The sequence below is a fragment of the Phalacrocorax aristotelis genome, chromosome 6 (genome assembly GCF_949628215.1).
Source record: "Phalacrocorax aristotelis chromosome 6, bGulAri2.1, whole genome shotgun sequence".
Classification (NCBI taxonomy): domain Eukaryota; kingdom Metazoa; phylum Chordata; class Aves; order Suliformes; family Phalacrocoracidae; genus Phalacrocorax; species Phalacrocorax aristotelis.
This window is the reverse complement of record NC_134281.1, coordinates 45,256,405-45,278,442: the sequence shown is the minus strand read 5'-3', so window position 1 is coordinate 45,278,442 and position 22,038 is coordinate 45,256,405. Positions and strand designations below refer to the sequence as shown.

General features: G+C 40.1%; 1 protein-coding gene across 2 annotated transcripts in view; it reads right to left on the bottom strand.

Moving 5' to 3' along the window:
- Positions 1-22,038, bottom strand: part of GLIS1 (GLIS family zinc finger 1) — a 215,307-nt gene that overhangs the window by 40,557 nt on the left and 152,712 nt on the right. For both annotated transcript variants that reach the window (XM_075097589.1, XM_075097590.1), the window contains exons 4-5: positions 4,918-5,079; positions 1,338-1,448 (exon numbers count right to left, since the gene is read on the bottom strand). In XM_075097589.1, the coding sequence (XP_074953690.1) occupies positions 1,338-1,448; positions 4,918-5,079 (273 nt within the window). The remainder of the gene's footprint in view (positions 1-1,337; positions 1,449-4,917; positions 5,080-22,038) is intronic.

Genomic DNA, 22,038 nt, shown 5'->3' with positions numbered 1-22,038 from the left:
ATGTGATGAGTGTCTCTTGACACACTATTTGAAATAGCATGCACAACTCTGGCCACTGATGGTCTAGAAACTGTTACTCAGATGGCATGCACCTTACACAAAGAAGGGCTACAGGGTGAATTGGGGGACAGACAACTGTCCTAGGAAAGGGGACCATAGGTTCGGATTGGTGAATCTAGCCAAGTGAAATCTGTAGTGGAAGTAATTCATACTGAGGAGTAGCAAGAGGGAAGGGGCGTAAGACAGGATAAATCAGTATGAACTCATCACAGTTGTATTCAAGCAGGAAAATTAGGCCTTTTTGACATCCCTCTCACTCCTCCATGGCTCATCCCAAATTCTGCAACTAAGATCACCTGGGTTCTGCTATTGTCTCTTCTTTCCACATGTTCCTCTCTTTGCTCTCCAGTACTTCTAGTTCTTGCCTTTGACATTTTTCCAAACTAGCTGCTCCCTAGCTCTATCGTGCCAGACTGTCATTTCTGCTCTGTCCTCCATCCTTTAAATATGCCTTGCTGTCTCATCCATGATGCTCTTGGCAGTAGCAAGGCAGCTGGGGGAAGACGTCATTGCTGCTTATTGAACTAATTGTAATTGCTTGCTAAGGCTTGCATTCCCATCCCCTCCAGGGCCTGAAGTATGCTCATGGTCTGTTCTGTCACAGACCAGCTCTGTGGGGTCCCAATCATCTTTTTAAAAACTTGTGTACAAATGTGTAATGAGCAAGTCTCTGATCCTCGGCTGGTGCCCATAAGCATCCCCATTTAATAATGAGTTCAGGATTTAGTCCACAGAAACCAAAATACTTATTTGAATCTAGTAGTAGTGAAAACATAACTATCAGTCTGGGTTTGGAATGATTTATAAATGCATTTAAAATACAGATGTGATGGGAAAACTGGGGGTGGTTCATTCTCATCTATTACTGATATTACTGTCTTTCCCGACATTTCCATAGTATCTGGCATAGTTTCATTTGTGTTCTAGATGATCTGCCAATATGTATTTACTAGCTGATTACAGAGACTCAATGCATGGACATTTTATATGAATGACAACAGAATCTGGGCTTGTGTATGAAAGATGAACAGGAAGGAAATGCTTGGAGAGAAAGCATGGGGCAAACTGAAATTACAGGGTGGCAGCCTTAAAAGTGCAAAACTATAAAGTGGACTGGTAAATAATAGTGATTAAAAACCAACAGGAAAATGATCTCAACTTAAGTTTTCTTCTAGCAATATGGCAGAGGAACTCTGGTTTGAAAATATATAAACTAAAGGTAAATTAAAAATAACTTTATCAAGGAGAGCTGGAGATGTGTCACTTTGGGATCTTACCTTCTTATGCACCTGTTGTTCTTTGGCTGAATGAGCTTTCACATGTTTGCGCAGTGAGCTGGGGTCTGTGTAGCGTTTGGAGCAGCCAGGAATCTGACAAGCATAGGGTTTCTGTAAATGCGAGGAAAGGGAAAAGATTTCATATTCCTTTGCATCTCTACAATCCGCATACAGATCGCTGAAGAATGGCTGTTTCTGTGAAACACAGTGTTAAGCCTGAGATTTTTGCTCTGGTTGCTGCAGATTTGCTCTGTCTCCTCTATGTACGCAAGCCAGACATGATGCAAACAGAAGAACAGCATCAAACGCTCTGATTTTGCACTCCATGCAAGCGCTGAGAGCACTTGACACATCTATACTCTGTCATATTGGATATTGATTACTGGGCTGAAATAAATGCAAATGAGATGCAACTGGGTGGGTTTTGAGAGCATTACTTTTTTCCTAGGCTTTACAGTAGACAAAATGATCATGAGATCACCCAGTATTATTATAAATACAGAAGCTCTGGTTTTGAGTTCTGATTGACATAGTTTTTACAACCGTTCCATATACAGCAGAGCAAAACTTGCGGCATAGCACACATTTGGCTTTCTTCATACCTTGTTCGTGTTCTGAATAACAGCAGCAATATCTTTTTATAACTTCTAACCAAACAACCTTCATCAAACATTAACATCTGAGCAAATCAATACAGAAAGAAAAATCCACTATTGTTGATTTTGTCGGCAAGACCTTTCCAGCTGATTTTGGCACATGGCAGAGCTTGCGACTTCTATGTGGTACAGTATGAGCACTCTTTCCTGGGAAGACCATCCAGGTCTGGGCAGGCACTATACTCATAGGAAAATAAATAAATAAATAAATCAGGGTGCTCCAATTTAACCGCTGATTCTGGAGTCCCAATGGCTGAAAGCCTCACCAAGTTCTTCTCTTAGTTATGCCTGCTCCCACACAAATGGAGTAGTCATACAAATGGAACACTATCTCTCTGTTACAGTACAACTCCCAAATTAACGTGCAGTCACCCAGTTGAACAAAGGGACTCTGGCACTTGTTATTAAGTAACCACTGACTTAAGTGATAGTAAAATAGCGCTGCATGTCGAAGCTCACAAAGTCTTAAAATTGAGTGGAACATTCCTTTTTTCTCTGTTTTCTTGCCTCATGTATCAACATTACTGTAGCCTTCTCACTTGGACTAGTATGTCCCTTTGGTGTCTTCCCAAAGGTAGAAAACTGGTTTGTCATGACCTCAGTGTCACATTCTTTAATCCCCTTGGTTTCAGAAAGAGGACGTACAAAAGGGAAAAAACCCCACCGGTTTTGGGAGAAGTAACTGTGAGGTCCTTTAAACAAGTCGCTCTGCTCCTAGAAGAGTCGTGACATGCCGTTTTTACCACAAGGACAGATATGTTCCCTTTGTTCTGTTTCTACCAAGGAGAAGGATCGAATTCCAAATGATTTAGTAGACATTTGATCAAACTAGCATGCACCAGTAAGTCTCTGAAATTATTTACAGATTCTCCTTTTGGAGAAGATAAATGATGGAGTGACCAACATTGAGAAGCTTTAAGCCCAATTCCAAATGCACTCAATAAGGAATAAGCAGTCTATATAAACCCCTTTTCTTTGTAAGTACCTCCAGAGGATAAGTATTGCTGCTCTGTCCAGCCAGCAGGAAATTTCTGAAGGAATAATGGAATCATTCACCAATTCATGACCTTAAAGGCTAACACAGCACCTTCCCAGAAAGTTACAGGGCAAAGCAGATTTACTGAGAGTGTCTGGAACACAGAGAACTGACACCTGAGGAAAAACTATGGAAAACTTTAACAAATCCCTTGGCAGAAAAACTAGCATAGTATTTTTCAAATCATTGATGTAATTCCAATTAGTGCTAGAATAATTCAATTTAGTGATAGGGAAACTAGAAAAATATCTGACTACCCTTAAAAAGGTTCATGGCTATTTGCTTTGACATTCCAGGCAGTAATTTTGCCCACTGAGCTAATGCAACGTGCAGTATTTACAGCAGCACCATCCTGTTGCTCTGTTATTTTTCACATTCACATAAGCACACAATCCACTAAGCTAAACCATTGGACTTCAGTTAAACTAGGTAAGTGGAAGTTAGTTATTGTGTTGTAGGACTACAGAAACAGTTTTAAAGAACCTGCAACAGAATAGCATGGAGGATGTTTTTAGACATTTAAGAAATGTGGTAGAAAATGATTACTGTACCTTTTTCCTGATTTATGAGCATTTCAGATAATAAAGAGAGATAAAGAGAGAAGAAAAGAAAATAGAAAGTTAAGAGATTTGTCTTCAATAATGCACAGATCAACAGATAAAAGAATTTTTGCTTATTTTGGTAACCATTTGAATTCTCTTTCAAAACTAATGAATGGCATTCCATTTGTGACTTTGGCTAATAAAAAATATATCTATTAGATTCAAGCAGTTACATTTCAAAACTGTGCACCCAATTTAGTATATCTACTTTCAAGAGAGATGCATTTTAGAACTAATTACAAATTCAAATATCTCAGGTTGACTTTCAAATAAATAAAACATTGTTATTGTAAGTGTGCTTTGGTTTGGAAAATGTGACTGACTCGCTTCTCTTACTTGTTTGTTTTTGCAAGGCATAATGTACATTAGACATTCCTTAATGCTGCACTGTCTGAAATGTGTAACTGCTTAAAAAGTAAATATCAATTAAACTCAAAAGTTCTGCCCCATAAACACTTGGCCAAACTTTAAACCATAGATTCACTTATTTGAAAAAGACAAAGGAACAACTCTGCCTGCTACTCTTCACGAGCTTTATGCTGAGGACTTAACTGCTCTACAAAGTTGTCTACTTACTTTCTTGTCTACTTACTTTCTTTCCCCATAATATGGTGATTTAATTTTGTCGGAGCCTGAGACGCTAGACAGGCTCCCATCTTCTCTGCAAGACAAGTGAGAAGACTTACAGAGTTGAGCCAGAATCTACCAACTCTACATAAGAAAAGAACTTGTTTCTTACAGTTAATTCTGATGGTGGGTACTTAACAAATTTCATATAGTTATAAGACAGGCATATTTTTACCTTTACAAAATTTTGTCTAAAACGGAGATGCATTTACCTTCCACTGAGATGTCTGAACTGCTTTTGCATTAATTCAGAACAGACTTTATTGAAGCAACACAGGATAGGAGGAAGACAATGACACACATTTAGTACAGCAGCCATGACTCAGCTTTCACTCATACTGTATGTTATTCTACTGCTGCCTCCTCTTATTGGAACATGAACAATGGGAGAGTTTGCTGAGCAACTTATTCCTGAGTAACCTATTCTTGTGTAACTTATTCCTCAGCATGAGTAAGACAGCTGAATTTGCCTTTCTTTGATCACAACTTTTTAATTTGTCAAAGCACACACAATTCAAAACAAAAGTACAGTTGCCTATAGCTGAGTTTTCTGAGATGCTCCTTGTAAAAAGGAAAAGTTACCCTCCAGTTGCAGAAGAGATTGTGTACAAGGACCACTGGAAAACTCAGTGCAACTCCCAGTATGAAATTGTGCTTACGGTATCCAGGTGCGTTCGCTGATGCTTTGCCCGGTCACTGGAGTTGCTGAAAGCTTTCTGGCAGCCAGGATGCTGACACAGGTATGGCTTCTCCCCAGTATGACTCCGGAGGTGAATCTTAAGGTTCTCAAGCCTAGAAAATGCCTTGTTGCACCCTTCAAACTGAAAAACGTCATAAAAAAATGTTGTAAAGTACTATTAAATAAACCATGTGCAGCCACAATGAGAACAGTGTAAGATCCAGTTGGACATGTAATAAATCAACCAACATTCAAACATCTGTTGAAATTTATGGATGAAACACAACATTTTGTGCTGTTCATTTAATGTCACTGAAGACATGTTGTGTAGCTCAGTAATAATACAAGGGTTATAAATATCTCACACGTTCTGTCTGAAGTACTGAACACTTAAAGACATGGTGTCAGAACAGAAAATTTAAAGAAAGAACAAGCATTCTGATGAGTTCTCTTAGATGTTAATTCTCACAGGAACCACTGTGGGCAATAACAATTAGCTGCTGCAGACGGAGAGCAAGAGAAGCTATTTGTGGTGGGTATGAACCTGGTTTCAGATGTCTGAAATACTATACGCTGGAGCAGATGAGCACGGACTATTACAAGAAGACCTGATCCATTTGAAGAACAATCAAAAGGAACTCCGCTGTTATTCTGTACCCTTTTCTTTACCAGCCGTATCACACAGATCTATTCTCAGCACTTATACAACCAGTAACCTGAGCAATTCTGACTTCTTAAGCACCCGTTTCATTAGAGAACTCAGTAATAAAACACTGCATAGCATTCATAACGAAAGTCACTGTTTCAAAATAAATCTGAATAAATAATTAAAATTTCCAACTACCAGGCTAAGGGAAGGGTGTTTTGCAGTGCTTACTGATAAGTTTCAGTGTTACAGACAACAGACTGCAGTGGAGGCACTGCCTCTAAGATGGGCTTTGGGAACTAACTCAGGCGACCACAGATAAATGCATGTGCACATTCATGCACCAGCAAACCCATTAAATGCACTCAGATACTTATGCATGTGCACAAATACTTCTCTGCACACATACTCACATGCGGTGGTGTGCACATACTTTGCCCACTCTGCACTGCAACTTCATGGTTCTGCAGATCTAGTGTCACTATACATAAAAAGCCCTGGCTCCTCTATGATGCGAGAGTTCAAAGAATGTATTTGAGAAACACAACCCAATTCACCTTCATGTCAACACTAACAACAATTTTGAAAGAAGATAGGTTTATCTTAAACCCAGTATTTCTGGAAGCCAGAATTTTTTGTATGATTTTTGCTCATCAGGAGTGAAAGCCAGATCCTTGCAAAATTAGTGAGTGCTTCGTCACTTCCTTCTGCTGAGTCAGGATTTTGTTCAGCAGCTACTGGATTTGTTCATTCACTACCTGTGGTTCCTCAGATGGCACCACAGAAATTAGTCTTGCCAATCCTTGTCACATTCTATTTGTTACACACACTCCCCTCATATACATTGGTACGTGCAAACTTCTGACTCAGCTGTTGCATCCAGCATCGCAGGTAGAGGGATGGGAAGGGACAGCAGATGCAGATAGAGCCTAGAAGATGCTGTAAACTGATCTCCTGGTGGCTGACAAAGGCAATTTTAACCACTGATGGGCAAAGGTCCATCACATCCTGCTCAGACCAGCTTGTTTTAAGCATCTCAACACTGAACAAAGTAATCTGGATTCTCAAGCTAGCACTTCATTTCGTATGCTGTGTTCTGTCTTTGGATGCAGATCGGCTCTGCACGCTGCAAATTAAGCACACCAATGCACTCCAACACACAGACACCCACACAGAGGGTCTCCTGGGAGACTGCAAATTTCTGCCTTTCCCAACTGCTCATACATGAAAGGATCACTATAGCTTTTACTGCCCTAAATATTTCACTCTCTGGGCACATATTTAATCTGTCTGAATGGCATATTTGGGTCTATGTGTGCAGAGAACTATCTGATAGGTATATATTTCCACCTTTTCCCATCACAACTATCATAATAGATCCACAGAGTCACCTGGAGACATGCAGTCTACTGCTTCAGAAGTTTGTTTTTTGGCCACGACTCTCCTCTGAACATTTGAGCCGGTGCAGGGAGGCGGGGAAGTTTTGGAAGTGACCAAGCCACCAAGGCTTAAAAAGAAACAAACTTTCTTCTTAATCACCACTAAAAATCTGGAAAGGATTCAGAAGAAAGCAATCTGAAATGTGCAAATATGCTGTAGTCCCTGAAAAATAAAGCAGTTTGGCAAATCCATAGTTCTTGTAAGACATTCCATAAAGCCAGTCTCTGCCAAATGGCGTTAATGGTCTCAGGTCCTAAACATCACTTGTTTCCACTTTGTTCCCCAGCTCCCCTCCCCTCCCCTCTCCTCTCCTCTCTTCAGTCTCCTTGGATTAGTGTTATGTCCACGGTGTCATATCATCCCCTTCAAACTAATAACCCTTTCATTTTCAGTGCAACAGACCAGCTCTTCTCAGTTTTACTCACCAATATGCAATGACAAGGTAGAGTGAGAATCTGACCCAGAGTCTACAAAATTATTTTGCAGCTCAGCTCTGCAACATCATTCACCTGAATCCCAGGTGAGCTGCAAGACCGAGCTTCTTCCTACAATTGTCCTACCATGTGTGCCATTCCCTCCCTCCTACCTAAGCAGACTCTCCCGACTGTCACGAGTCCCTTCTACACACTCCCCTCTCCAAAGAATGTTCTGGTTCGTGCATTCAGGCATCAAAAAACCTAGCCCAGAAGGACATTATAAAGCAACGCTCCTTGTTACTGGGTCCTTGAGACACTTTGTACCCTGTTGGCACCAGAATCACTATAGTGACACTCCACAACCTGATCCTTCTTGTCTCCATGCTGTCTCAGGCCTGGAAGAACTGTTAGGTCACAGAAGTAATTTCTCAGCTATTCAGTCATGAATGGAGGATCTTGAGCTTCAGAATGTTTTTCTAATGGATTACCAGTCTTCAGCTCCATATCTACAGCCTAATGCAAAGTAGGAAAGTATGCAGAATAATCCAAACTAATTAAAGGTCCAGCTCCATTCTCATTGATGTCAGTAGCAAAAATGCCAATAGCAAATGTCCTAAAACATCTGAACACAAGCTTAATTTAAAACACATGAAAGTACATATGTTTAAGAGTTTGTTGGATGCTGGATCAGGACTTCAGGAAGAGGAGGAACAGGCCCTACAATGAATGCTCAGAGCTATGTAAGCAGCACCACTCAAACAGGGGTTGTTATACTTTTTGGTACTTTTTTTGGTGCTAATACATAATCCAAAAGTCTAATGTCTTCAGCAGTGAGGTTCCTCCATCACCACATATGCCTGGACTTTAAGAGCTTTTCTCATTTATATTTTAATTTTGTCATTTATATTATTTATATTATCCAGCTCTATTAAGCTGGATAACAGAGTGGGACAGTCACAATGCTGTGATAAATTCTTCCTAAATATATAAGGTGGGAGAATACACCAGCAAAGAGAATGATATGACTCCAGCAGTCATATTTTCAAGGCGGCAGGGTTGCTAAAGGTAGGGTTGGCTAAATAGGAAGAAAATTAATGGAAAAGGAGAGCAGAGTGAGAACCTTGATGGCAAGTGATGAGAAGAGGGCAAGGTGATGTACAAAGGTGAAGGTGAAAGGCCTGAGAAGAAGGGAGGAAAGGAGTTGGTGCGGACAGCTGACAAGCGTGGGGCTGAAAGACGTCACTCAGAGCTGCAGAAAGGCCTCCACTTTGAAGGACTCCAGGAAAGCCTATTTCAGGTCTGTTATTTCTTGCAGGATCTGCTGACTCTGTCCCTTGCAGTTTCCCTACAAGTCCACATGTGGAGACAGCACTGCTGAGACCCAGCTTCCCCAAAGCAGAAGTGTCTCACCTATACATTTGTACAAGGACAAAATAACTTCAACTGGGTTGCTGAGGAAACTGTGTTAGGATGACTTTGTAAGGTAATTCTTGGGCTTCATTGCTACTTACCAGCACTTTTAACCCTTCCACTGACCCTCGCTACTTGGAATGTATTTATATATACGCCAAATAAAACTACTCCTGGACAAATAGGGTGCTCATTTTCCTTCCCAAATAACCTCCAGGAAGATCCATCAATCCCAGAAGTGTCTCAGCTTCAACTACAAAGAACAAACGTTCAATTCCCAAAGGACTTTAGGATGAGCTATTTTAGGCATCTTTATCTTTAGGATGAGCTATTTGGTCAACTGACAAGGCCACTTACAGTATCTCTCAGCCATCTGGCCCCAATCTGTCACATCTTAATCCTACAATCTTAAACATTTTGTTGACGTTTGATGCCTGGGATAACTGTAACTAACACTGCATGATCCTCAAAGTCTGTAAATGTCAACAGAGCTCTTAAACAAGTTCATCAATAAAAATAATAATTATATTGCAATTACTACTTTTGTCTTTATTGTGAGATTGTTAATGTGTGCTTCAGAGACTGCTATGCTACACTCATCCGAGCACAAACACAAAACAATGCCACATGATTACAGAAAATAGCATGGTGCAATTACTGGATTTTATAACTATTGCTGCTTTTAGAATAGAGCTTCTACCAGGAAAAAATATGTTGTAGAAATTTACAGCACTAAATTAGTTCACTACCACGTGGAAATACATATGTTATCTTTATTTTACACTGAAATCTCACTGGAGTGTAAATGTCACAATATCATTCATTTAGAAGGCATATTTATGAAAACACTAAATTATCTCACAGTGATCTATAACACATCACAATTTTTCTAACAAAATAATTTAATATAATAACTGTAATTGCTTAAAATGTTTTTTCTTTGCTTCCACATTATACTTTGAATGCACCTGATAATGTTGCCATGCAGGAATAACAGCATATTTCCAAGAGGGTTTATATTATCAAATGTTTACCATTTTCATAAGCGTATTTAATCACAGTCATGTCTACAATATCTGTCAGTGGTACAGATCAGAAGAAATAAACTATAAACTAAACAGCTCAGACCGTAAGGTGAAGCAATAACTGACATTTTCTTAGGAAATGAGTTATGACTGAAAAAGAGAAGCCTTCACAGTTGTAGTGCTAAATAGGTCCAGTGTGCCATTAGAGAAAGCTCATTAATATACACCTCTGCTCTCTGCTGCAAGATCAGTTAAACAAGCTGCCTTTTATTTATAGACCTAAAAGGGAAAGAGCAGGTCATATTGGCTGCTGACATCTCAGACAGCCTACAGATGGAAAACCCAAAACATTTCATTCCAAAGCATTTAATACTATCAATAGGAAATCTTATGTCTGGTCAAAACAGCTACAAGCCTTATGAACATTGTGAAATGTTCTTTCTTCCCAACTGATTACAAAATTGGGAAAATTTTATTGAAAAACATGTAATGAGAAAAAGGATCCTGTGAGGATATGCATCCCTTCTGCAGGGGAGGATATAGTCACACCACTCTTTAAATAGCATCAATGTTTTATAGCACACTGAGTCTAATGTTGGGGAGATGGCAGGAGGCATACAAGGCTCCAAACTGTTAGGAATATCAGTAACCTAAGTACATGAGTTGGTTCACTCCACACAAGAATCGAAATATCTGATCTGGTGCTTTGCTTTTTCCCCGCAAACTCCTGATTGGATTAATTTTTAATTCTCTATTGTAGCTGCAGTGTAAAGCCCTGATCCTGCAAATACTTGCTCACAAGTAACATGACTCATGCAAGGAGTTTTATTAAATGCAACAGAACTATTTGTATACATAAAAAGTAACCCATAGGACTGAGCTCTCAACTTCCTAAAGAATCACAGTTCATATAGCCAGTTTACAGTTTTAAATCATTAGAAGCTGATTTTTTCCCTTTGTGCTAACACAATAATGGAAGATATGTGTAACAGAAAAAGGGTCTGCCAATTTTTGAAGTCTGAACAATTTACATTTGCAAAGTGACACTTGTACATAATATTTCATTTCTCTCCTGGGAAAATTTGCTTGTACTTATTATTTGTGTTACAAAAAAGCATTTAGGGCTTTAGCCAGACTATTGTACAATCGCTGGTGTGTAGGAGAAGAAAAGGTAAAAAGGTTCAGAACAGGAAAAAGTAAAAAATCTAGAAGAGTAAGCTGCACTATAAATGCAATACATCCTTCACATTATTGGGTTTTAGGGTAATTACAACCAACCATTTGACATCAACCCATTGTACACCAGCAGTTCATTTTTCTTTACGCTGTTACACACATTGCATATTTCCTAATTAACATGAAACTAAGAAATACTAATACACTGAAAATCCTGGAGGTGGTGTTCAATCAGCATACGTCACTGAATTAAACGAGACTTTGGGCTGTCTCTTCTATTTCAATTTTATGAATTTTATAAGCCCCTAAGTCCACATTCCTGAGCCCCCACTCTGGCAGTACCATGAGTTATGGGTGCACGAGGAATGCAGACCTGGCCCACGCAAGGCCTAACAACAGACTCATTTAAGTCATGAGGCTTTCAACAGCAACCGGGTTAGATTCTGCTTGTGAGGTGATTTCCACATACAAACAGACTTCTCTGACTGCAAAATCCAACCACCTGCCTGCCAACATCCTGAGATGGGATTCCTCCACTCCAACTGTAGTGTCTAAAAAATAAATGGCCTCCTTGTTTGAACTCCCCGAGTCCCTAGGGAATGGCAGGTCTGTCCAGCATGAGGTCGGCAGCTAACAGAGTTCAGGAGGACGCATCCTGCTTGGTCTATCCCTCTCCCTGACTATAGAGACAACCTAGATTTGGCTTCTGGGTTTTGCTTTTTAAAGACAGCTGTACCTGTGTTCCTGAGCATATCTGGCATTAAATGTGAGTTTTGCCAATCATCTCTCGAGGCCTGCTGTCATACCGAGTGCAGAAGACCAGCTCATCAGGACAGGCACTGAGTCTTAGCCTGTCTCAAAGTAGCACTGCCATATTTTGGCTCTGAAAAGTCTTGCTCATGTAACTGTAAGTTATCATCTGTCAAGAAAGGGGTGAATGTTTGATGTGAAATATCGATAAATTTGTTTCTTCTAGCACCTGTAGGTCAGGCACTTCAGTGACCATTTCAGTGAGCAAACAGGTTTCCATACGTTTTCTAGCAAACCCCTGGGAAACTATCAGAGCACCCTATCATTTTCACAAGACCCCATTGCTAGTCTTAAAATTCTTGTTAGTAATCCTTTTTTAACCAAGTAGGACAAACATTTGTCAAAACAGGGGTACTTTCATTTATTTGCTGCATCATATGAGAATGAATGAGGAAAGTTGGGGATATCTTAATATCGGCCGCATGACAGCCACAAATTTTGCCGTAAGGTTTTGCTACATACGTCATTTGGAAATGAAACAATTTTTTGAAACCTCATCACAGTTGGACTGGATGCAGTATTATGGCTTGCAGGCAAAAATAACATTGCATGGAGCAACATTTTAAAAAACAAAATGCAAGTTTCATATGGTCATGTAATAAGCAAAGAAGACACCCCTCCTGAAATCTACATGTCAGCCTCTTTATTTCCTCATATGTAACCAGGAAACTATTATTATTTATAGCTTGCAAGCTATTTGAAATTAAAGGACATCACACAATCCAAGATTTGCTGCTCCAGTATCTGAAGCCAGATCTGCTTATTTTGGGGACAAAATTAAGATTTAACAAAATCAGTTAAAACTCCTCTCCAGTTGTGCCAGCAAAGAACCACAAAGAAAATTAAAATGCTTCCCTCCAGTTCTTTTAGACTTTTTAAACAAAAAATATAGTTTACTACATGTCTTCAAAACCTTGTTCCTCTAGATCAGTAAGCCGTTCTCTAACCTCACTTTCCAAGGAAAGATTTCAATTCCAGTTTGCATCTAACGTATTACCTACTTACACCGATCTGAAATTCTGTCCTACACTCTTGCTTATATCTTTGCATTTTGGCCCACATTCTAGTCACATCTTTAAATAACAGCCTGTGCTTTTGGTCTGGGAGGCCAGTTACACTGCAAAAAGTTCTGTACAGAATGCATTTCATTGACATGCAAGATGGAATAGGCGCTCAGAACTTACAGGTATAAGAGTTTGCAAGTCTGGAGTGAAGAATTAATTTGCTTAATATCATGAATGCAGCCCTAGGACAAGGAGAGAATCCATTTATGTAGAGTAATCAGTTAAATAAAACAAAAAAAAAAAAAAAAAAGAGAGAGGACAACAGCAAGAAGGAAAAAAAGTAATTACAAAAAGAAAAAAAACCTCCCCAAAACTTATGGCTGATTAGCATAGCATAGCATCTTAAAAGGCCAAAATACCACATGTGTGGCATGTTACAAAAGAAGATTAAAATAAAGGAAAAAATATCCAGAGAACCATGAAGTCTCAAAACATCTGGAGTTTTATAGTAACAAGGAGGAAAAAATCAAAAACATAATTGAAAAAAGTCCACTGCGATACATTATTGTACAATGAAGCTTAATGGAATTGAAAGGAGAAGAGATGAAAAGGCAAAAGGGGGGGGGGGGGGGGGGAAACAAGAAAAGGCATTTATATTTTAAAGATGTCACTGAGGGTTTTTATCCCAGTTATTAAAAATTACACACCCTGCTTCTGTAAGCTGTTCCTGTAACATACTGAGTGCTCTCTTTCAGTGTAGGACATTCATGATTGCTGGGGAATTCATCAGCCCTTTTGTACCTGGTGTAGGGGCACTTTTCTCTCCTGACTCTTTGAGAGACAGCTGCAAAGAGAATGGCAGAGAAACTGCCTGTCCTGGTTTACATTCTGACTCCAACGAGAGATTTGAAGAGAGACAGGACAAACATGTAAATTAAAAATGTTTGCTAAAAACAATGCACACATTCAGGAATTAAGCAAACAATCTTAAGCTGTTATATTGGCATCAGACACTAGAATCAACTGCAATTGAAATACTCTAAATGCATTCACTAACAAACATTTATATGGAAAAGTGAAAGGAAAAACTTCCCTCCTTTTTTCATATTTTTCTCTTTTTTTAATGAACCAGTAAGGGAAGAGTAAGATCTGCACATAGTCCGGTCTGCCTTTGTAACATGCCAACAGCGTGTCTATAAACAGGAAGGGTTTCCAATGCACTGCAGGCATGAACATCCTGGATTAGGTCTGTGCTCTGTCTGTCCCCAGTCACAGGAAGTTTTGAGACAAGCATGTGCCAAACCCCATCTGTAATGAATACGGTGTAATCTGGCAACAGTGAGTGTCCATCCGAACTTCCCACTCATCCCCCAGACTACTATTTTTTTAAATCCTGGGAAACCCAGCTCATATCTTTGTCAAGACCAGTAAATAAATATGTTTTACAGTCATAGCTTGTCACATGTCATCGCAGTTAACAAAGTGGCTCCTGTCCTTGGCAGATCAAACAGAGGCGGATCCTGTTGGTGAAAACTGATCTACAGTTGGAAACTGCTGGCTACAGCTAACTAAACTAGTCAACCACAACAAAATTCTCTCTTAAAAAAGAGGAAAATTACCAGCAAGGTAACTGTCCACCCACCTGTGTGTTTTTTGTTGCAAATACAATTTTTTGTATGTGGTTCAACATAGACCATTAATTTTCCTCACAAAATCTGCTTCACAAAGTGCATAGTTTTATTGCTGGTTTTTTTCCTGATTTAGATAGGGTGGTGTTTTTTTTCTAAAAGACACTGTCCTTCTCATGCTCTACCTGTATTCATTTTCACATGCACATAATGGAGCTTTTCTATCAAATAGTTGTTTCTAAAGATCAGTTAAGAAGAATAAAGTTTCCCTACAAATTAACAAGCTGCATGAAATTTTCAGCACTGGATGAATCTTTGCACAAAGCAATAAGAATGAAATACAAATTTCTCCAAGGTTCTTCTTCGCAAGGGAATAGACAAATTGGTGGGATTTTCCATGCTCAGATAGGCTCCTGCTCTTTTCTATGCCATGCTGGGACAATCTGAATATCCATAAACGAACACTGGGGTTCAACATGTAATCCAAGGAAGGCAAGGGATCTGCTAAGATGTATGTGATGCCCATTGCTTCCTTGCATGTATAGAGCTGAGCTCTGGCAAAGAGCCCTACAACAGCTGCTGGTGAACCACCAGGAAAGAGAGATCATGCAATGTGGTGGGAGCTTGTTATGACCTCAGGGCTGGTTACTTTATCCTGCCTTCCCTCGTGTCCTGGTTGTGGAGCAGAACCTCAAGACACATGGCTCCCTCCTTTGCCTGCTGACCTGTTCCAGACACACTACACCAGAATCCCACAGGGTGACCTTATGCTGGGAGGGCTAGAGGAGGCAACATGGAGAAGGATAAGCTCCTCTTTTTGAAAGAGCTGCCTCTCTTCCCTACAAATGAAGAACTCCTCCTCACTTTACTAAGATGTTAATTTTAGTCTTGCAGTGTTTTCATTTCATGTTGCTTGGCCATGTTCATTACATGAAGGAAAATCTGTGAGATGTATTCCTAAGAAAATGGCTTCAAGACCTCACCTGTTTTACAGGAAGTAAGTTTTCTGGCTTTGCCACAACCGAATTAGTGTCTAGTCTTGGTTAGCGCTGCGTTGTTGGAAGAGCCACGTTGTAGAGTTTGGAAACACAAGTCTCTTCCTGCCCTTTGTAAATGACTACTATGCTTCAGCTGAGCCACAGCAACGGTCTGTACCTAAGCTCCTTCTCTCTGGTAAATCCAATGTGATGCCTTCTGTTAGAGGCTGAGCTCACTCCTATTACCTCACACTTCCATGTGCTAAGTGCATGTGCTTCAACAGTTACAGCAGCTGATGCACACCAACCTTTGAAGCAATTATATTGGATTCTGTGCCTAAGCCTCCAAAGGAGAAGTTAAACCAAGATTTTGCTAACAAACACCCCATAGTCCATTGCTACTTTTCACTCACAGTGACTTACTACATCCTAGCACACCGAACTAGTGTGGGTAGTTACGATCTTCACCAAATCCTGCTCCAGTTTTAAATGATGGAGTTGCCTTCTAAAATCTATTGTGAAGACGAGCTCTCTGCTGAAGAGCAGACGGCATGGCAACAGTGCCAGGTCCTTTCATTCTCTATAGCACTGTGGGATCCTTTGGATAAAAGACAGTATAGCAATGTTCTTTTCTGAATAGCACTTAATGTTTTCCCACAGTCTTATTGTTTACAGGGAGTTTAGCAAGTCACTTCACTAATTTGAAATAGATTGTATCCCACATGGGTGGATAACAATAACACATATTGGTGAATCATATGGCTTTCAAATGATATGTATGAAAAAGAAGTGCTACACATATTGTCTGAAATTTTATTGTGTGAAACCATGGCACTTAGCTCCCTACCAGCTGTGTCAACAATTCAGTGTAATAAACTAATAAAATTGTAGAATAACAGCAAGGTTAGTTCTGAAAAATGAAAAGTCAAGATTAAAAAAATGCAACAAGAAAATGTAAATGAACACAGATTAACACCATTTCAGGTGGGAATAGCCAGCCCTGAAAATGATGTGACCTCATGAAATTTAGATTCCATGGTTATAGGTTGCCGTCTAAAAACCTAAGAGGAAAAGGGATTATATGGGTGGAATGATTTTTAAAAGAGAAGAAGAGCATGTTTTGATATCTGAGGAAACTGGTGCGTTACACCACTGTGTACAGTGGACTGTACAACCACTGCAGAAGCATCCTATCTTACTACAAACTACATATGCAGGGTCAGCTTTAAAATGAAAGAAGAATAAGAATCTTTCCTGGACTTTGCTTCCTAGGTTCAGATCAGCCTCATATCCATGCTGACTCGTTCATATGAGCTGTTTAACATACATGACGTAGCTCCCAAGGAGGACGCTGCCAAAGGACATTCCTGACATACTTGACCAATAGCAGCCCATGCACAGGAATGGCTGAATGAGCCAGGCTCAGATAACAAAGGTTTCATATTGAGCTGTCTCATATAATTTTTGATATGCTGATAAACAAACAAACAAACAAACAAACAAACAAACACAAATAAATAATTGAATAAAAGACATTTTCTAGGATAATATTTTGAGGGAAAACTGGAAATGGAACTCAACGGAAAGAAGTTTTAAATTGAAATGTTGAACTGTAGCCCAGAAATGACAAGAAAATTAAATCTCTTTTTTTCCTGAACCCCAATAAAAAAGTCTTAAACACTCTCAGTAGACCACAGTTTTGAAAGAAATGAAATTATGTTATTGTCATGCATGATTATCCAACATTTAGAAGGTATCTGCAAGGTTTTCCTGAGAGTTGTACGTCCATCCCATAACCTAGCAGGAAACCACAATCACTTCTGTACCTTACATGAAGGACCCTGAAATGAAAGTGCCTCAAAACCAAATATAAGCAACTTTCAACATGTGCTTTTAATCTTCCTAGGTTAAGAAACACCCTGTGGCCACCACACTAAAGAACTGAAAACGTAAATTGAAGAAATTATATCCATATGATTAAGTAAGATTCTTAAAGAGAAACATGTTGTTAAGTACTTCATTGAGAATAAAATGAAATGCAGTAAAATAGAAGCTATTTGGAATAAATCACTGATGCACATGCTTTCTATGCAAAATGGCAGCGTTCAGCTCTGAGTGGACATCTGGAGCAAATTAGCATTATGTTGAGAATAATATAAAATTAAAACATTTAGTTTCAGCTTCTAAAATTAAATATAAAATCAGAGGCCAATGTTGTGTTGGACAGCTTGCCTTGTGACTCTGATAGAAAGAGTTTATTTTGCTTTTAAAGTTGTTTATGCCTCCTATCACTGTTCTTGGAGCCCTGACACTCCCAGATACTATCTATGCAAACAGCAACAGGCAGAACAGTTGTATCTTGAAATGTGCTGAGAGTCCTGCACTGGAAGTTCAGAATGGCCAAGTGTGGGCCAAAGCAGCTTGGGTAAAACAAGAGGAAATGACCCAAGCCTATAGGCAGAACTCGGAACACACCCAAGCCATACCTCCCAGGGCCGGAATATGTTTCATTTTTTACATTTGCATGCTGACTCCGCATTTCCTGGCTCTGGAGAGCATCCAGGGTTGATGGGTTGAAGGTGGTGGATGACTTCAAGTCCTTGTGAGGCCCCTCTTAAAATATGCTGAGCTCTTCCTGGCTGCTGCTGCTGCTGCTGCTGAAGCTACTCAATTTACATGAAGTCTGATATGTCCAATGAGGAAGCTCTCCCAGCTCCTATTGAGGTGATGGAGAGAAGACTCTGATCCTGATGGGACCTGCCCTACTTGTTTCAGGGATAGAGGCTGTGGAAGAGGCTATCACAAACATATTTCCAAACCCAAAGAAAGCTTCTGTCACTGCTCCTGTCTCTTGCACGTGCAAACTCCAGGGACTGAAGACAATCAAACATTTGTAGTGCTCTTTTTCTCACTTCCAAGAGAGATTAACCAGAATGAACGAGGTGTATAGGGATGTAACCACCCATAATCACTCCTCCACAACTGGGGCCTCTGTGTCACTTGAGGGGAAAGGCAGCTCCCTTCAGCCTTGGGCTTACTACAGCTGGATACCTGGCCTGTCTACTTTGGTTCTGAAGCAGGAAAAGAGTGCTTCTGTCAAGCGTTCGGCACTTGACAAGACCACAAACTTCAGAAGAGAACTAACTTTTCTCCTGAACATCTTTTTAGATGTCCTGTTTCAGTGCTTTGCTCCAAACAGCTTTCCAGAAGTTACTGGCTTATACAGCTGTCCATTTCCAACTAGACAAAATAGCTACTAGCAATAACATTTCTGAAAAACTCTAGCCAGAAGCCATTAGCATCCCTAGTACACTTTTGAACAACTCATTTCTGGTTCAAAAAATCATGCCTGCAACTGCTGCCATGCCAAGCACTCCTACTGCTCCTGTCTGCCTGTGAGATCTACCTAAGGGATTATTTCTGATCTGCCAGCAGCCCAACAGCATAAAAAGAGACAGCTAGGTGTCTAGGAAGTGCTGAACTGGAAAGCCAGGGCAGCGCAATGGATATGACACAGTGCTTGGCTGTGGGAGATGTGACATTTCACTAAGTTCTGCGATGGAGTGACCCTAACCAAATCACTTCATCTCCTGTGTGCGGTTTAGTCCTTCGTGCTTTCTGACTCTCCTGAAATGCCTACTGAGCAGGGGCTGTGCAACACCAAGAGCCTCATGGGATGCTTTTGGAGCATCTTGAACTCATCAGTCACTGGTGTAAAGCCACTGAACCAGGAGCAGTGCTCTGAAGAATCAGGCCTTCTGACAGAAGATCAATAACCATAACACTGGAGAGACGGCCAGACACATAATCATCTTCAGGTAGTTTGCTAATGCACCTTTATGCTTTGAAATATTCTCCTAGTTGTTTAAAAAAACAAGTTCAAATAAGCAACATGCATTTACTTTATATGTCACAAAAATAAGCTCTTTATAGTATGGTTTATCTCCTGATATATCTGGGAACATGCCAACCTTGCCACCTGTTCCTGGACTTCCTTTAAGGTAGCCCTATCTTTCAATATGTAACCTAAATTGGATGTGCACAGACTTGCTGCTGCATGTTGCAATGTAAACACCTGCACATATGTTTTAAATAGTCTCACACCTCTATATGTAAAATTTCAGACACCTGTGAACTGGCTTTAAACAGCCCCACTGGGTTTTGTGGATGGAGAACAACTTCCAGGTGTAGATGAATAAGGTTATTTCAAGGGCATAGGCACTGTACAGCCTCCAGTCTGAGTACATACAACACTGCATTTCCAAATTTAAAGCAACGCTTTAAACACTTTTCCTTTCTCTGACTCATTAATCATCAACAAGGTGCGGACATAAATTCATTTGTGTCTCTCTGGTTTGTATTGAGCCTTAGTTCATTGGGTTCTAATTCTCTAAAGCACCTTGAGATCTTTGCACTGAGTGTGCACTCCACAGGCAAGAATAGTGTTGGTCGTGCTCTTCATACAGCTGCACAGGAAATTTTCATTGGTCTTAAGCTACAGTGCTTCATGATTATTCTGGAGAGAACTTTCTTTCCATGCCTCTATTTTAACACTGAAAAGATTTTGTTGTTTTTATTCCAGTTCTACCAGCACCGTGACATCAGAACCTCACAGATGATTTCTTACTCCAAAATTTTGGTCTGGTTTTGTCCATCATTTACTCACACAGAATTCTGACAAACACTTCCAGTATGCTTTTGCAAACGATACTCTATGTGAATAAAGGCTGGAAACTCTGAGTTAATCTACAGTATGTCTTTTTAAATCCCTGCCTTTCCTCTTTTCTTTCTTCTCCAGTCACCTCATAATTGAGGGGGGAAAAAAAAAAAAAAAAGATGGTCAGTTTATTTTTCTGTTTAAGAGAGGGGTTCTGGAGTAAACTAACTTTGGTTTCATGGTGATATATATGACCACAATGCACTCCTTGAAAAGGAGAATAAACTTTGGCATTTAATGAATGATTAGAACTTTTCCAAAAGCTACCACAATGTTTTTAAATGCTGTGTCCTTTTCTCCTTCCCCAGAAGAATGTCCAAAACAACCTCAACTTTCTATATGCATACAAACACATATTTTAATAACAACGAAGAAAGGTTTGCAGGGATAAATAGTACCTTTTATTAGACCAACTAATACAACTGAAAAAGATAGCCAGGCTCTCAGCATGAAAGCCCTTCTTTGGATGTAGAACTGTCCAGACTGACCACAAAGAATTGTAGCCAGAGACTAAAGAAAAGATACATGTATCAAATTTCCATGCTGCTCTACAAAGAGAAGTCTTTGTGGCGTATCTACACTAGCCTGAACAAAGGGGCATGAGCTCACTTCTTTCCTTCAGAACAGATCATTAATTCAGATTCAGGACACCATAGCTGGCCTAGTGAGCTTCCAGCTGCGGAGCAGGCCAGAGCAAGGGCAGTGCCAAGCTTCCTGAATGGGCACTGCATAGTTTACAGGTATGCCATAGACCCAAGGAGATGACTGCTGACACAGCCATCCTCTGGGATGCAGCAGGTATGCTTTGCCTTCAGCAGTGGAGGCCACATAAAGACAGCCTCTGCCCAGCGCTGCTCCACTTTCTTTTTTACTTTTTACCCTTGGAAGCAGGAAGGAGATTTTGTGAATCCCTCCTACTCCAACTCCCCTCCCACTGGTTGCAATCCTGGAATGCCTGGGCCCATGGAAATGGAGATATGCAGCCCTGCTTTCTGTCCAAACAATCCTGGATCAATGTTTTGTGTAACTTCACAATCCTCCTTGTGAGCTTTCTGTGTTCTTTTCTCACTGCCAAACATTAAGCATATGAAATAAGAACTCTTTAAATTTCATCTTGGAGGCTGGTGCCTTTTTAATTAGCCCCTAATTACAGAGACGCTAAAGAGCAAACAGGCAAATATGCAGTTGGAAAACATATGCAAGAAAAATAAAAGGAGCATGAGTGGTGGGCCTACTAGTCTTTCCTGTTCTCATGATTTTTTATATATACATGACCTCACCAATTACATGATATGACATCAACAGGACTGCTCTCTCTGTGCTGAGTGTCTTCAAAACATTATTGGCCTGAGAAATTTATCTCTGCAACCACTCATTAGCATCAGCCTTTCGCATATCCTGAAAGAGGGACTTCACATACAGTCGTGCTTCTTCTGAATAATGACTAGCATAACAGGTTACAGAGCCCTTGTATGTGTGACCACACACACAACTACTGATGCACGTGTGCATTGAACAACTCTCTTGAACTTCCAGGGAAACTATATTGCCCTCTTCAGCAGAAAATCTTTATAGAAGACTTCCTTGAAAGCTGAGCCTTCAGCTACTGGCTGGCAGTCTGTTACAGTAACACAGAGGACTTGGCTTCAGGATAGCACAAATACTATCCCTTGCTGAGACAGGGGGGCCCAGGGGTGTTCAAAAATACTTTAGCTATGTGACCTAGGCTTATGTGCCATAAAAGCATAGCCAGAGTGAAGGACTCCTAAAGAGAAATTCAGAATGGCTCTTCACCATTAGAATGCCTTTCCTAATCCTCATGGAGACAGTACCTGGACACAGCCAGATAATC